This window comes from Solanum dulcamara, chromosome 12 (genome assembly GCF_947179165.1).
Source record: "Solanum dulcamara chromosome 12, daSolDulc1.2, whole genome shotgun sequence".
Taxonomy (NCBI): Eukaryota; Viridiplantae; Streptophyta; class Magnoliopsida; order Solanales; family Solanaceae; genus Solanum; species Solanum dulcamara.
This window is the reverse complement of record NC_077248.1, coordinates 3,443,577-3,459,944: the sequence shown is the minus strand read 5'-3', so window position 1 is coordinate 3,459,944 and position 16,368 is coordinate 3,443,577. Positions and strand designations below refer to the sequence as shown.

At 33.7% G+C, this 16,368-nt stretch overlaps 1 protein-coding gene across 1 annotated transcript; it reads left to right on the top strand.

The window, feature by feature from the left end:
* Positions 1-1,271: 1,271 nt before the first annotated feature.
* LOC129875967 (alpha-L-arabinofuranosidase 1-like) lies at positions 1,272-12,614 on the top strand. Its single transcript, XM_055951230.1, has 18 exons — positions 1,272-1,588; positions 3,913-4,130; positions 4,659-4,713; positions 5,139-5,350; positions 5,595-5,716; positions 5,803-5,950; positions 6,698-6,767; positions 7,757-7,902; positions 8,068-8,113; positions 8,215-8,267; positions 8,720-8,864; positions 9,468-9,586; positions 9,703-9,774; positions 9,852-9,955; positions 10,906-10,962; positions 11,047-11,245; positions 11,516-11,665; positions 12,385-12,614. Exons 2-18 carry the CDS (start codon positions 3,954-3,956, stop codon positions 12,529-12,531), a joined length of 2,022 nt encoding a protein of 673 aa, XP_055807205.1. The 5' UTR covers positions 1,272-1,588; positions 3,913-3,953; the 3' UTR covers positions 12,532-12,614.
* The last annotated feature ends 3,754 nt before the right edge of the window (positions 12,615-16,368 follow it).

The window sequence follows — 16,368 nt, the reverse complement described above, 5'->3', positions numbered from 1 at the left end:
ATATAAATTATCATACATATGATTTTGTGTTCACTGGCATAGTATTAATTATATTAAGGGATAAGGTAGTTATGACAATTGACTAGTTCGAAAAATTATTTTCTAACCAAGAAAATAAATGAAATATAGCTAAACATCGTTTTAATCCGGGAAAGTTATGATTCGATGAATAATATAACTAAAATATATACAATTATATATTGATTGTGTATAATATATGTATTATACATAATTTATAAATCTAGTCAAAGTGTCTAGGGTCGTAATTATTCCAAATAATAGTGGTTGAGAAGAAAGTGGATAAAATTTCTATATGTTAGGTATTTGGTAAAGATGATTTAAGAATGAGGTGGACTTAGCAATTAAAGTGTTTTCTGTTTAAAATATGTCATAAATTATTTCTTCTCTAATTTATTTTATTCTATAATAAAAGGAAAAGGACGAAGAGAAATCATATTGACATTATCACATTTGGAATTTATTTCTCAAAACCACTTCTATGATGTAAAGAAATAAAAATAATATATGAGTGGTTTCGACTTTCAACTTCCAAAACAAGTTTACTTGGTGTAATATTAGCAAATAGATAATTTGGTATGATAAGATGATAAAATTTATTTATCAGTAATAATAAATATTGAGTTCAATCTTATAATAAAAAAATACTTATATTTTTAGTGAATTTATTTAATTCAAATGAGATAGTTAAATAATTTTAGAAATTTTGTCAATTTTTCAATTTTAAAAATTCAATTATATTTTTATGTTTAATTATAACTTCAACTTTCAAATATTTTTTTTAACTTATTCAAATATCACGAAATTCATGTCCAAACACATACACCACAAATAATATAATAATCTCATAAGTAAAATTCAAGGAGAATAAAATAAATGTAAATCTTACCTTCTACATTTATGTAATGTTTATATTGTTTTTGATAGACTCAAAAGATATATTTTTTTTTCATTCAGCAAGAGAAATATGACACTATAATAGCAATATATAAAATAAATAGAAGGGGCAGCTCCGTGCCCGTGACCTCCTGATCACATAACAACAATTTTATTAATTACTTCAAAATTCCCCTTCATATAAAATAAATACAATAATATATAATAATAGTACATATTGAATAATATTTTTTAAAATTCTTGTTTTGTAAAGTTTTAGCTATTTCATAAAATACGAATCTGAATTAGTCCGATCAATTAGTTTAACTATTTTAAATGGATAAGAGGATTGGTCCCTACTCCCAAAAATTCTCAACACTCAAAGAAAACAAAAATGTATACGTGACAAATCTCTTGCTTTACTTTTTCTCCTTCCTCCCTTCCTTCCTCAAGCAACTCTCCTTTCTTCTCTTTCTTCATATTCCACAGTCCCACCATCTTCGTCTCTATATATACAGTTATATACACACAAATATACAAAAATATCCCAAGTCATTACCCATAACAAGACGTACAGCAGTGAACAGAGTGAGCTCACTCTGTAACAAACTCAACTTGTTCTCTCTATAATCGTTTTATTACGTCAGAATTACAGATATCCAGAAGGATATTTTCTGCGGTGGGTCATTTCCAGGTAATAAAAAAGTAATCTTGATTGATATAAGTGAAGTTTCTTTCATAAATTTTGAGTCTTGATGGATGTTCACTGCAATTTTATGAGTTTTTGATTGTGGATATTTTGTGATTGGGGCAAAAATCTTGTTTTTTGGAACTTCACAGTTGGATTTGTCTTCCCTTGTTTGGGTTTAATGGTAAAACATAACAACAACAACATATCCAATGATTGCTTCCTATCTGTTCTACTCTTGATGATGGACATAATTGCCTAGAACCTATTGTTGGTGGAAGGTGACACTTAGTCGAGGTGTGCAACTGAGCCTGGACACCACGATTATCAAAAATAAAATAAAATACTCAGTGTGTAGTCTCACAAGTGAGATTTAAGGACCTTTTATTAATCTAAACACGTGTGTGATTTTTAGGTTGTATCAAAATTCAAAATTGATTCCAATAATGTTCATGCTCTATAATATATACATTACTTAAATCCAATTTAATTTAATTTAATATTATGAGATTAAAACTAATTATACACCAATAATTAAGGGCAACCCGGTGCACTAAAGCTCCCGCTATGCGCAGTATCCGGGAAAGGGCCCGACCACAAGGGTCTATTGTACGCAGCCTTACCTTGCATTTCTGTCAGAGGCTTTTTTCAAGGCTTGAACCAATAATTAATAATTAGAAATAGGATTATAATCTAGTTTAATTATCTCAAAACAAAGAATAATTTAGAAGATAGTTTAAAGCTAATTATATTAAATGAGGTGAATGAATAGAATTTTTTTTACATTCCTCTTTTAATCAAATTATTTTTGGTTTTAAATGCCTAATATTACAAATTTTACTAGAAACAAAGGAGAGATAACAAGTAATCGATGGTTAATCAACAAGTAATTGTACACAGGTTATTCAATTGTCAATGTGCTATGATGTAGCGTATTGTTAATCCATATTGAACTCATGAATAAAAATATAAAATAGAACAGGAATTACAGCATAACATATGCAAATGTTACTAATATGAAAAGAAACAATGGTTGCTATGCTCCGGACTATTAATGCACAGTTCTCGATCCTATCAGTCGTAGCATGCATTTCCATCCGTGCCACAACTGATTCAATAGGCTATGTACCCGGTGCACAGAGAACTTTCGGTCCCCAAACTTACTAACTCATGGCAACCTTGCGGCCGCCCAACAACTTAAATGCTAGTGATTGGCTGATTTCCAGGATTATAAGCAAATGACTTATATGTTGCCTCAAGAAGAAACGATTATAATCAAATGACTTCTATGTGGCCTCAACAAGAAAAAACTCATTTTGCTATTGACTTTCTGCTTTCCAAACAATGCCTAAAGCTTTGAAATATCTTCATGTTTCTTTTTTCTCTAGTTTCCAAACACTGTTAATTTTACTGCTTTGTGGGGATGGGAAATCGCAATAATCCTCAGTGGATAGTGGTTGCATTCTCATGGCCAATCCCAAGTTGCATTCTTTACTTGTTGGCTCTCTGTTTGTTTGCAAATGGCTTTGTTTATGCAAAAGTGCAAACAAATTTGTCATGCTATGTTACGCTTTTTGGTGCTTTCACTTTATGCATATGGCTTGTTTCCTCTCGATGCAATGTATTTGAGAGACCTTCATGTAATAGTTAAAAAATCAGTTGGTAAAAATGTCTCTGATATTATCATATCAATGGATCTATTCTTTGTCAAACTTTGCGTTAGTTATTGGTCTCAACTATTTTTGCTTGACACTAGAATATAACAGTATGGTCACTTTGCTATTAGGTCATAATTAAAGTTAAGGTCCGTAAGCGAAGAAAAATATAAAATATAAAAAGGAGCAGAAGTGTTAAACTAGTAACTGGACCAGATGGCGTGCCATTTTAAGTTCAACCATTTGGTATATCGTAATTTGCCTGGACTTTGAGCATTACATCTGTCATCTCCTTGTGAATTCAGCTTAACGAGTTACATTAATATTCTGTATTTGGCCATTATATCATTCTTCAGGTTTCATCTTCTATTAATTTTATCTGTCAAAGCTTGTCCAGTGATTGGATGCTTTTGGAACTAATTTATGAGTCAAATAGACATATATCTGCACTACAAGTTAAAAAAAGTTGCGTTCCTTGATTCTATCACTATCGTGCTATTATAAGCAGAAAAATCTGTCAAGCTGCTCTTATTGTTATTAGTTCAGACAATCGTCTTTTTGGTTCTGTCTCATGCTGACATTAGGTTGTTGTAAAAGGAAGCAACTTTTCAGCTTTATACTTCCATTAATGATCAAAATCTAACTGAATTTGCACCTCTTTGAGAGCTTAAATAGGCTATCCGCCTACAGCAACAACAAATAGACCAAGAAGGAAGATGGAGTCGAGGCATTCCATTCATCACGTACTGCTTTTAGTTTTGTGTGGTCTGTCTGCCCTGTGCCAATGTTCTGCTACTGGGGTTCAAGCAAACCAGACAGCAGTACTGTTTGTGAATGCATCCGAAGCATCAGCAAGGAAAATACCTGATACCCTTTTTGGTATATTCTTTGAGGTGAGTTTAGTATTTGGATGCTCAATTTGTGGAGCAAATGAGAAGCATTTACCTTCCAGTTTACAGTATGTAACTCATTTCATATATTTGGTGTTTAATTGCTTGTCCTGTCTTTTTGTTCAAACTCTTTATATACCTGATAACTATTGCAGCATATGATACACAGAGTCATAAACTTCTGCTTCTTGAAACTACCTCTAGGATATGTTTTTATTAGTTCATTCCATCAAGCTGAAATTCACATTCTCATTCCTCATAAAGGTTTCCTGTTTGAACTAAAGGAGGAAAAAGGATGATAAAATAAAGGACATTCTATAGTTTATGTCTGTCAATATAATGAGACCTGACAATGGACATTTGACAAGTGCTGTTGATGCCTAATCTTATGAGTCATCAACATTTTCCGAATATCTGGCTGGAAAAGAGAGATCATACCTTGACATTTTACCGATTAATTGGACTTAATTTTCCATGATATTGGATACAGGCAATTAATTTTAGTTCATGACCTGAAATATTGTATTTCAGGAGATCAATCATGCTGGTGCTGGTGGATTGTGGGCTGAGCTTGTCAACAATAGAGGTCAGTTTGATTTTATGGTTCCTAGTGATTGATTACTAATTGGGTATTTTGGCGTAAAAAAAGAAAGGAAAAGAAATGGAAGAGCAAGACTCATATACTGGAAAGGATGAACTAGTTACATTTGGGTTGCTCAAGCAGAAAATTGGAGACAACAATTACATGATTTTGTTCCGTCTTGTCTCTTCGATAGTCATTATTACTTATCCCTTTCAAAATATTTCTTCATAGGTGAATATTAACTTGGGCGGTTTTATATTCTCTATGCTACTATGGTCCAAGTGGTTGTTTTTTGACTGATAAGAGTACTATGATGAATATACTGATAAGGCAAATAATGCGAGATTGTTATCTCTGTTCTTTTAATAAGAGTCCTATATATTCTTGAATTCTATTTTATTCAAGTTCTAGTTTTCTTGAAACCTCAGGTTTTGAAGCTGGAGGCCCAAATGTACCTTCAAATATTGATCCTTGGTTTATCATTGGAGACGAGTCCAAAGTGATTGTATCAACAGACCGTTCATCATGCTTTGATCGTAATAAAATTGCAGTTCAAGTGCAGGTGCTATGTGACCATACAGGTGCCAATATCTGTCCAGATGGAGGAGTTGGCCTCTACAACCCAGGATTCTGGGGCATGGTATGCTGCTCTTTAATTCTTGACTGAAACATTCTTTGTGTGTTGTTTGCTTCCTCTCTCAAGCATTCACCTTTCAATATTCCGCAATACTAAAAGCACACTAGATTTTCTTCATTGTATCCTTAAGTCTTATTTAGATTTCAATCAGAACTATATTCAAACTAGATACTGATCTACTGTTACTTCTTTGTGTATTTCGGTGCATGTTCTGTATTTATTATCCTCATTTTATGTTTTCTTGCAGAATATTGAGCAGGGAAAGAGTTACAAACTAGTGCTTTATGTTCGTTCACCAGAATCAATCAATGTATCTGTAGCTTTAACTGGTTCAAATGGATTGCAAAAGCTGGCTGCTGCCAACATAGTGTTAGTAAATGTCTAGTCGGATTTATTTTCCATGCTTTTACAAAGTTTGCTTCTTGCACACAATTCATTCAAGATGCTCTTTGCAGAGCTGCTGATGTTTCAAGTTGGACTAAGGTGGAAATTTTGTTAGAAGCAACAGGAACAGATCCCAATTCCAGACTGGAATTGAGATCATCCAAGAAAGGTGTTATATGGTTTGACCAAGTGTCATTAATGCCTACTGACACATACAAGGTGAGTGCTTTAGAGATTTCTTGTAGCCATTTAGAAAAGACTCATAGTTAATCAAGGAGAGGGTGGTTTTAACGCAACTGGCTGACGTAATGACATGTTTTCTGAGCCAAAGCTTCTAAAGAGTTCATGAATTCTCTTCTTGTTGATTACATACAAAAATATGGAGCTAGTTTCAGTTCTATATCTTATTTTTTTGACAATGGCAACAGTTTCTGTATCTATTATAAACCAAAACAGTTGCACTCATGAAACCATATTTAAAAGAGTATTCTATGATCTACTGCCTTGTGACTATAGAGAATCTAAAACATCAATGATAGTTTCAGTTCTATATCTTTAAAAATAGATTCCAAAATATAACTACATCTGTGAAGTATACTTAAATGTATCTGTTGTGATACCGTTAGGTTTTTTATCAAACAATAAACTATACCATAATCCCCAAAAAAACTGTTATATGAATCCTCTAAATCAATTCTTTGAGGACGTTATTAGGTTTTACATTTGGAAAAAATAAGAAGTTGTTGACCATATAAGCATTATTAACTAATAGTATGCAAAATTTGTCAATGTAGATAAAGTTAACAAATTATTGCGAATGTCTTTTTCTTCTCATTACTTGTCTGTACATATCCAACAATTCTGAGCATGATTTTATTTCCAATTATTTCTTTCTTATTTTTCATTTTTTGGGCATTAGATGTATTCATTTAGTGAATGTTATTTGTGGCAATTTTCTTGGCACAGGGGCATGGCTTCAGGAAAGATCTCTTTGGAATGCTTAAGGATTTGAAACCAGCATTCATTAGATTTCCAGGTATTCTCCAATATATTTCAAACATTTTCCTTGAGGATCATGCAACTTTACCAACTGATGGACTGGGACAGCTTTTAGTATTTTATACCTGCTATATTTATAATCTTTTTCACGCGATCTCTTCATGACGAGGAAGAAGAGTATCAGTAGAGAGCAAAAATTCATGAGTAAATTGGAAAAAGAAAAGTATAATAAAAAGAATGGCTTGCAGCCTTGCACAAAGAAGCTTAAGAAAACCACAGGAGGCCAGCGACTACTTAAAGATAGAAAGAAGCTGAAATACAACTGTGTTATGTATTACTGGAAATTATGCTCGCAGGAGTTCATCCCCCGTATTATCTCAGTGGTGATAGTTCTTAGATAAGACTTGAAATACTTTATCTAAACACTTAGATCTAAGAATTTCACCATTGAGAAAATACGGGAGACGAGGTTATCAAAAGAGATAGTATGGGAGATGAACATCTAGATGTAGGATTAATATCAGAAACTGTTCAAACTTCAAAATTTATTTCATTTTTTAATTTCCAATTCATTGAGCAAGTGATAAAGTATCTTTTCATCCGAGTTCTACTTGTAATATCTCAGCATAGTGACATGTTTCATACCCATGGGCAGGGGGTAGGATCAAGGAACTTAACTTGAAATTCAAACTTTCTGATTTATCTTTCTTTTCATGTTTACTTTCATTCTTTGAAGAAGTCAAATCTCCTCTTCCTAGTCTGTTTACTTTGTGTTTGAGCACTTTTGAATTTCAAACAACTAGTTTATAGTGTTGGCTACGAAAAGAGAATAAATATTAGACAAATGTAGTAAAAAGTCTTCATCAATTAGAGGACTTACTCTTCCAAGGTTGTGCTGTGTGTCTTCTTTTACCAGTTCCTTTAGTTTTTTCCTCTGTGTTCCCCCTATCCGTCGGTATCTACTATTTGAGCTTCTCAACTATCAATTGTCCAATGTTGATAAACCTTCATATTTTCTATCTGTAGGTGGATGTTTTGTTGAAGGTGACTGGTTAAGAAATGCATTTCGGTGGAAAGAAACCATTGGACAATGGGAAGAGAGACCTGGGCATTTCGGTGATGTTTGGAATTACTGGACTGATGATGGACTAGGCCATTTTGAATTCCTGCAGGTAATATTCTATGTTCCCTGACTTCGTTGTAAATGTATTTGTAACACCTGGCAGGTCATTCTTGCTCAACACACACAAGCACCAAAAAATAAAAACATTTGCACGCACTTGATGTAAACAGTTGTATACTTCTGATTTTGAACGAATCCACTCCGTTTTCTGCAGCTTGCCGAGGACTTAGACACACTGCCAGTGTGGGTTTTCAACAATGGTAGTTCCTGAACCTCCACAATTGCACTATTCTCTTTCTTTTACTCTATTTCGTCCATTAATTAATTTAAACTTCTTCCTTTTGTGCTTCTAAATTTTCAGGAGTCAGCCACCATGATCAAGTTGACACTTCCAGTATTTTACCTTTCGTGCAAGTAGGTCTATTGAATTTTTAGCTCATTGAATGTGATCTAGCGCTTTAGTGTGCTAAATGTTCTTTATGTTTTATTTAGTGTCATGATTGTCTTTTTTTTGTCACCTGCGAATTGTCTTTTTCTTCACAAAATCTTAGGCAATAAAAATTCACATCACTAAAAGGCTTCATTTTTGATGGCCATAATATTCCTAACTGAAACTTGCCTTGTGCATTAGTAGATTAAGTTAACATTCATTGTGTTACCGATTCAAGTTACCAAAGTAATCAACATTCCGAAAGCAACTAACGGAGTGTGCAATCATTTTTATCGTGGGGTAAATTGGTCAAGAAAATAAAATTAGCAGTGGGTATTACCTAACACTCTCTTGCTTCCTTCTCTGTAGCAACAATCTTTTTTCATCCGTTCCTTGTTACATTACATTCTTACAAATATATTTTGTCTCTATCCAGGAAATATTAGATGGTCTTGAGTTTGCAAGAGGCGATCCTACTTCAACATGGGGTTCTATTCGAGCCAAAATGGGACATCCAGAGCCCTTTGATTTGAGATATGTGGCTATCGGAAATGAGGATTGTGGGAAGACAAAATACCGTGGTATGCATGCTTTATACTATTTGGCAGATGACATATAGTTCTTTGGTTCACAGGAAACTTACTATAGCACACAAGGATTTATATGTTGCATAACTGTCTAGTGTACATTTTGATTTATTGTCTCCCCATAATGTCACACATATCTCATCACCTTTACCATAATTTGAGCCGGGAATAAAACCTGACATCCATAACGTATGACATGAAGTGTCTCTCTTCCCCGTTCCCCTGGATGAGTGTGGGGTGCATAAGGAGGCAATAAATTTTGTGTCTTTATGCCAATATGAATTTAAAGTTTGATGATGCAGATTTTAGATCTTCATGGTTTCTACTGTACCTCTGGCCCTTCATGCCCTGTTCTGTCTGTCTGTCTGTCTTGTACTTCAGTAATCAGTGGTTTTGCGGAAACTTTTGTCAGAACTCTTTAGGTGTCTGACAAAATATCTCTTTGAAGTTTGTGCTCTTATCATTGATATCTGAGGCTAGTCCATAGAGACTCCAATGACATTGATTTCTTTTATTTGTCCAGCTACATGATTCCAAAACTGCACATCGATCTGAGTGAAAAGATATAATGACTGATTTCTATTACTTGTGATTCAGGAAATTACCTCAAGTTCTATTCGGCCATCAAAGATAAATACCCAGATATTAAAATAATCTCAAACTGTGATGGTTCTTCGAGACCACTGGATCACCCAGCTGATTTATATGATTTTCATGTAAGATCTCGACACTCTTCCAAGTATCTCTCACACTTAGCAAGTGTATCAAAAGCTTTAACTTTGGTTTTCTTGTCTTTGCATGAGCTTTAACTTTGTGATGTTTTTATGGCTAGATTTATAGCAGCGCAAGTTCTGTATTTTCTAATGCTCGTCATTTTGATAGTGCACCACGCAGTGGACCAAAGGTCGGTAAAAGTTACCTTTTGATGATTAATGAGTTGAATTATTAAGTTGTTCTTATGTATAGTGTATATTTCTGCAGGCTTTTGTGAGTGAGTATGCTGTGACTGGAAATGATGCTGGAAAAGGTAGTCTTTTAGCAGCATTGGGTGAAGCTGGGTTCCTCATTGGGCTAGAAAAGAACAGGTACCTGTGTAGCATTTGTCTAATTTCTTTTTCTATAATTGGTACGCTTCCTGCCCGTACACGTCTAAAGTTCTTTTGACAAAAAACCTCCTTGGCTTAGTATGTGGGAGAGCAGTTTTGAAATGCTTTCCATGTGTACGTAGACTCCGTGGCTGTGTCACAGTTTTTTCGTGGGAAAACTCTGGCACGGCGAATTATTTTGAACAGTTTCTCTGGGAGAGGGGGTGGGGGGTCCTGGGTCGATAAAATTATGAGGGGAGACTACATTCTGAAAACAATTGCAAGGGCGGCTTGCACCACCTAATAGCTAAAGCTATTGCTATGTAGACTATATTAATCAAGAAATGAGTTTAACTAGTCCTACTAACTGTAAAGGGTGATACTTCCTCCATTTCAATTTGTTTTTCTTACTTTCCTTTTTTGTCTGTTCCAAAAAGAATGTCTCTTTCGTCTTTTGACAACTCTTTGATTTCAACTTTCCACATGGCATGTTGAAGGCCAAAAGATTAAAGGACATTTTGGTTCATTCAACATATCTTTAGTTTAAGACCACAAGATTCAAAAGCCTTCTTGACTTTCTCAAACTTTGTGCCAAGTCGAAGCTAGACAATCAAATTGAATTAGAGGGTTTATATGATCTTTCCTTGACTAATGACGCATAGAAAGGGTGATATGTGATTTCACTTACCGAAGTCTCTGTTGATTAACACCCTTCTCTTTTTCCTATGCAAAATATCTGATCTTTACTTCAGATTTTACTTGAAAATGTTCTAATCTACACCACTCCATCATGCAGTATACTACATGATACCTTTATTTGATTCTATGACGGATAACTTTGATCTTAGAGAGATTGACTAAGCGAATCACCTTAAACTAATAGACAGTCCATCTTATTTCCTTTACCATGTTCCCTTTGTATGATGTTACTTGAAACTATCCTTGTGCAGTGAAGCAATTGAAATGGCAAGTTACGCACCCCTATTTGTTAATGACAATGACCGGAGGTATATCTCATTGCTTCTGCTGTTTTTCCCTTTTTAGAAATTTTCTTAATGTATTCTATTGACCAAAAATGTTCATTCATGTAGGTGGAACCCAGATGCAATTGTCTTCACCTCTTCGCAAATGTATGGAACCCCTAGTTATTGGATGCAGCATTTCTTCAAAGAGTCAAATGGTGCTACTCTTCTGAGTTCGACACTACAAGCTAATCCTTCAAATTCACTTATATCATCTGCCATCACTTGGCGAAATTCAGTTGATAACAACGATTATTTGAGAATAAAGGTGCGGATAGTTTCTTGTTTTGGTTCATCACTCTTGGAAGGGTTTAAGTTTGGATAGTTTCTTATGTTAGCTTCATCATAGATAGTTATCATTAGCACTTCAAGACTTTTGAATGGTCGAGGTTCATCCTTAACAAGGAGAACTTTGTCACAGCCTAATTTCATCTCCGAATTCCTAAGATGCACGATCCTCCGTACCATTTTCCATATACACACACGATTCTCCGTCTTCAATTGGTTCGTTACTCATATGTTGAGATACTTTCCCCAGGTCGTGAACTTTGGGACCACCTCGGTTACTCTTAAAATCTCTCTCAGTGGATTGGGGCAGAATTCATTAGAGACGTCATTTGGGGCTGTAAAAACCACATTAACATCCAACAATGTGATGGATGAAAATTCCTTCAGAGAGCCTAATAAGGTACAATCATCCTTCCATTTACTTCTTATCCTAAATGATTTATGGTCTTTCATGGAACACATTATTTTCTGAATCTACTACCAAGATTTGTTGGTTTGGCATAAGTTGTTTCACATTTATCAGCTAACCGCTATGTTGCTTGGACTCTTCAAAAATATCGGAGCATGTCAGATTCTCCAAAAATAGTTCATTTTCTTAGGATCTGACAGTCTAACACGGGCGTGGCAATAGTTTTGGAGAGCCCTAACAACATAGGCTAAAATAAGTTCATACTCAATAGCTATCAGAAGAAACTTAATTGCTTCTTTCCTTTTCTTTTTCAAATGAACTTTCTTTTTACTTTGCATCATCAATACAATGGAACATATTAAGAATCTATAAAGAATTTACACACACCCGATTTTTACACCAAACCACATGGATTTACCATTGTTAAGTTGCAAATCAAGGTGATAGTGCACTTAAATATTTAAAAGTGATGTGTATAGAGATGATACATATCATGTACTTATTTGTCATGTATAAACACCCGGTGCGGCTAAGTTTTTCCTGTCAGAAATCTACAGAAGCGTGTGTTATGGTTTAGCGCGATATCTAATTTTCAACTTACAATACCTGTTTTTTTTTTTGAAGCATGCTCAAACAAGAATTTAAATTTTTACCTATATTTTTTGTGGTTGCTTTAATTTATTATTATTTTTTTTTGTCTATTTATGTAGGTATCACCTGTTAAAGAAATGCTTGAGAAAGTTGGTGATAACATGGATGTTGTACTCGCCCCAAGATCCCTCAATTCATTTGACTTTTTAAGAAAATCAATAAGCAGCAATGTTGATGTTGCGTCTGTCCTTAAATCTTCATACTAAGTAGTACTATGTATCAATTTAATTTAAGAATATAATGATGGTTATTAATTATCAATAATATCAGTTTCATTTTCATGCAGTAATTAGTTCTTGAAATCTCATATATATCACTTTAGCAAACTTTTCTTTCTTCTTTTTATTTTTAGGCTTAATACATTAACCACCTACCCAAACTTGCTTGCATTAAAGAATGTGACATCCATCAAATTTCTTTTTTAACTTCTATAAATTAATTTTGTAAAAATTAACCTACTTCACCAAAATTAATCAAATAATTAAATTGTCAAAATCTTTTTTTACTTTTATTTTTATGCTCAGCCGAGGCCTTTCAAAAACAGTCTCTCTATCTTCATGAGATAGTGATAAAGTTTGCTTACATCTTACTTTTTCCAGACTTTATTTGTGAAATTTTACTGGGTATATTAGTTTACTTTTATGCTCAATTTGTTAATTTCTCATTAACAACAAAATTCTTTTGCACTTTAACAAACTCTAATATTCAAAAAGCAAGTCCATAAAGTGATTGATAGGATTAATAATATAGTTTTGTTAATGAGCAAGTGGTTTAGTGGATGTCCCTTTTGCGGGGCCCACTTAAATATATCAATTTGCCCATTTGTTCTTTTTTTTCCTTCCATTGCTGGCTATAAATACCATGTTTTGGCATTGTAAAATATACTGAGATACATACAAACTCTTTCTGATCTCTCTCCTTCTATTATTTTTCTCCTTATTTTGTAAAGTTAGTTTATTTTATAACACGTTATCAGCACGAGCCTCCATCGCTTTGAGCTACATTTTTAAGAAGGTAACAAAAGGGGTAAGAATTTTATTTTTTTAAAATGTCTAATATCTCAAAACATGAATTTGTTGCTATATTTCTGGAAAAAAAACTACTCATCATCGATACTAGATGTCGAAATACATCTAAAATCGATGGGTCTGACAGACACCATCAAAGATGACAGTACGGCATCTAGTCAAGACCTTGTCAAAGCCATGATATTTCTCAGCCACCATCTTGACGAGGATTAAAATTACAATATCTCACATTAAAAGACCTCCTTAGACTGTGGAAAAATTTAATAGAAAGATATGACCACCTGAAGTTGGTCATGCCTCCACAAGCACGTCATGATTGGCTAAATATCAGATTAATGGATTTCAAAAATATAGCTGAATATAATTCTACCTTGTTTAGAATTATAGCTCAGTTAAATTTATGCGAAAAAGAAATCACTAAGCTAGATAAACTTGAAAAGACATACTTCACTGAGCAAGATAAACTTGAAAAGATATACTCCATATTTCCACCCGCGAATATGCTCCTGCAGCAGTAATATCGCGAAAAGAATTTTAAAAAATATTCTGAATTACTTTCTCACCTTCTGATTGCTGAACACCACAATGAACTATTAATGAAAAATTATGATAGTCAGTCCGTTGGTTCTTTGCCACTCCCCGAAGTAAATCAGATAAATTATAACCAACAAGAAAGAGGCCATGACCTCAGTCGTGGTCGTGGTCCTGGTCGAAGAAGAAATTATAATTATGATGCTCGGCTGACACCGAAAAATGATCAGCAGTACAAAAAGAAGAGTGAAAAGCCAGAAACTTTATCAAAGAAAAATTCAGAAAGTATATGTCATAGATGTGGAGGTATGGGGCACTGGTCACGGACTTGTCGGTCATCAAAACTTCTGGTTCAGCTATATCAAACATCCTTGAAGAGGACAGAAAATAATCTAGAGATAAATTTTATCTCTGAAGATAATATTGAGCCTATGCACCTGGATGTAGCTGATTTTTTTAATTTTTCAGAAAATAATATGAATATAGATAAGCCTAATAATATTTAAATAATTTTTTTTATTTTTCTATACTAAATGATATGTTTGTATTTTTTTAATTCTTGTAAATAAATAAAATTTGTGTAATGGACTATGTTTTAATTATAATATTTACTTTATTTCTTTTTGAAGAAAAATATGGATATGCCTCAAATTTTGTTTGGATCAATGATCAATCACGAGGATATTTGTGTAATTTATAGTGGAACAACTCATGTCATTTTTAAAGATGAGAAATATTTTTTCAACTTGCTTAGAAGAAAAGAAAATGTCACTACAATTTCTAGTAATTCGAAAATGATTGAAGGTTCAGGAAGAGCTAGTGTATTTTTATCTAAGAGGATAAAAATTGTTATAGAAGATACACTATTCTCTTCTAAATCCCCAAGAAACTTGTTAAGTTTTAAAGATATCTGCAGAAATGGATATCATGTTGAGATACTATATGAAATGAATATTGAATACATTGGTATAACCAAAAGCGTCTCAGGCCAGAAATATATTTTGGAAAAATTACCAACTTTGTCGTCTGGCCTATATTATGCAAAAATTAGTATAATTGAAGTATATATGATCGAAAATCAGAAGTTTACTGATCTAAATACATTTGTGCTATGGGATGATCGAATAGGTCATCCTAAATCAATGATGATGAGATGAATTCTTGAAAATTTAACTAGACATCCATTAAAGAACCAGAAGATTCTTACGAATGATGAATTTTCATGTGCTGCTTGTTATCAAGGCAAATTAATTGCCAGACCATCGACCCTGAAGGTTGGCATCGAATCTCCTAACTTTTTAGAGCGTATACATGGAGATATATGTAGACCTATTCATCCACCTAGTGGATTGTTTAGATATCTTATGGTCCTAATAGATGCATCATCTAGATAGTCTCATGTGTGCCTCTTATCTTCTCGCAACCTGGCGTTTGCGAAGTTGTTAGCACAAATAATAAGATTAAGGGTGCAATTCCCAGATTATCTAATTAAGGTCTTTTGCCTTGATAATGCTGGATAATTTACATCCCAAACTTTTGATGATTATTGCTTATTAATTAGGATAAAAATTGAACATCATGCTGCTCATGTTCATACCCAAAATAGCCTTGCAGAGTCATTTATTAAGTGCCTACAATTGATAGCAAGACCTCTACTAATAAAAATAAAATTGTCAATTACTGTTTGGGGTCATGCTATCTTTCATGCAGCAGCACTTATACATCTCAAACCGACACATTATAATAAATACTCTTCGTCACAACTAGTATTTGGTCATGATCCAATTATAGCCCATCTACGAATTTTTAATTGTGAAGTATACGTGCCTGTAGCACCACCACAACATACAAAGATGGAACCTCAACAAAGATTGGGCATATATGTTGGGTTTGACTTACCCTCCATAATTCAATACCTTGAACCATTGACTGAAGACTTATTCACTGCTTGATTTGCGGATTATCGGTTTGATGAAACAACTTTTCCTCCATTAGTGGGAGATCAAAAGGAACCTGCAAGAAAAATTGCGTGAAAAATTTCATCACTATCTCATTTTGATCCACGTACCCGCACATGTGAGCAGGAGGTCCAGAAGATCATCCACTTACAGAAAATAATAAATCAAATGCCAGATGCATTTACTGATTTAAAACGGATAACTAAGTCACATATTCATGCACTGAATGTGCTTATCCAAATTGATGTCCCAAAAGGACCATCTACTAGTATCATATCTTCTGAATCTCAAACACGCCTGAAACGTGGTAGACCATTGGGTTCAAAAGATAAAAATCCTAGAAAGAGAAGTCTGAGGAATAATAAAGATGATATTACAAAAGAACCTCCTGAAGAAGGTCAAGATTTGAGTAATTCTGATATTCCTGAAGAAATCAGTGAACCCGAGACTCCAGTGAATGAAGAACTTTCAATAAGTTCTTCCGGTGATGAGATAAATTTAGATCGATCAAAAATTATGATGGATA

Coding starts and splice junctions, on each gene's coding strand:
- LOC129875967 (XM_055951230.1), top strand. CDS start 3,954: ATGGAGTCGAGGCATTCCATTCATCACGTACTGCTTTTAGTTTTGTGT. Junction 9,587..9,702: donor CTGATTTATATGATTTTCAT/GTAAGATCTCGA, acceptor TTTTATGGCTAG/ATTTATAGCAGCGCAAGTTC. Junction 9,956..10,905: donor ATTGGGCTAGAAAAGAACAG/GTACCTGTGTAG, acceptor ATCCTTGTGCAG/TGAAGCAATTGAAATGGCAA.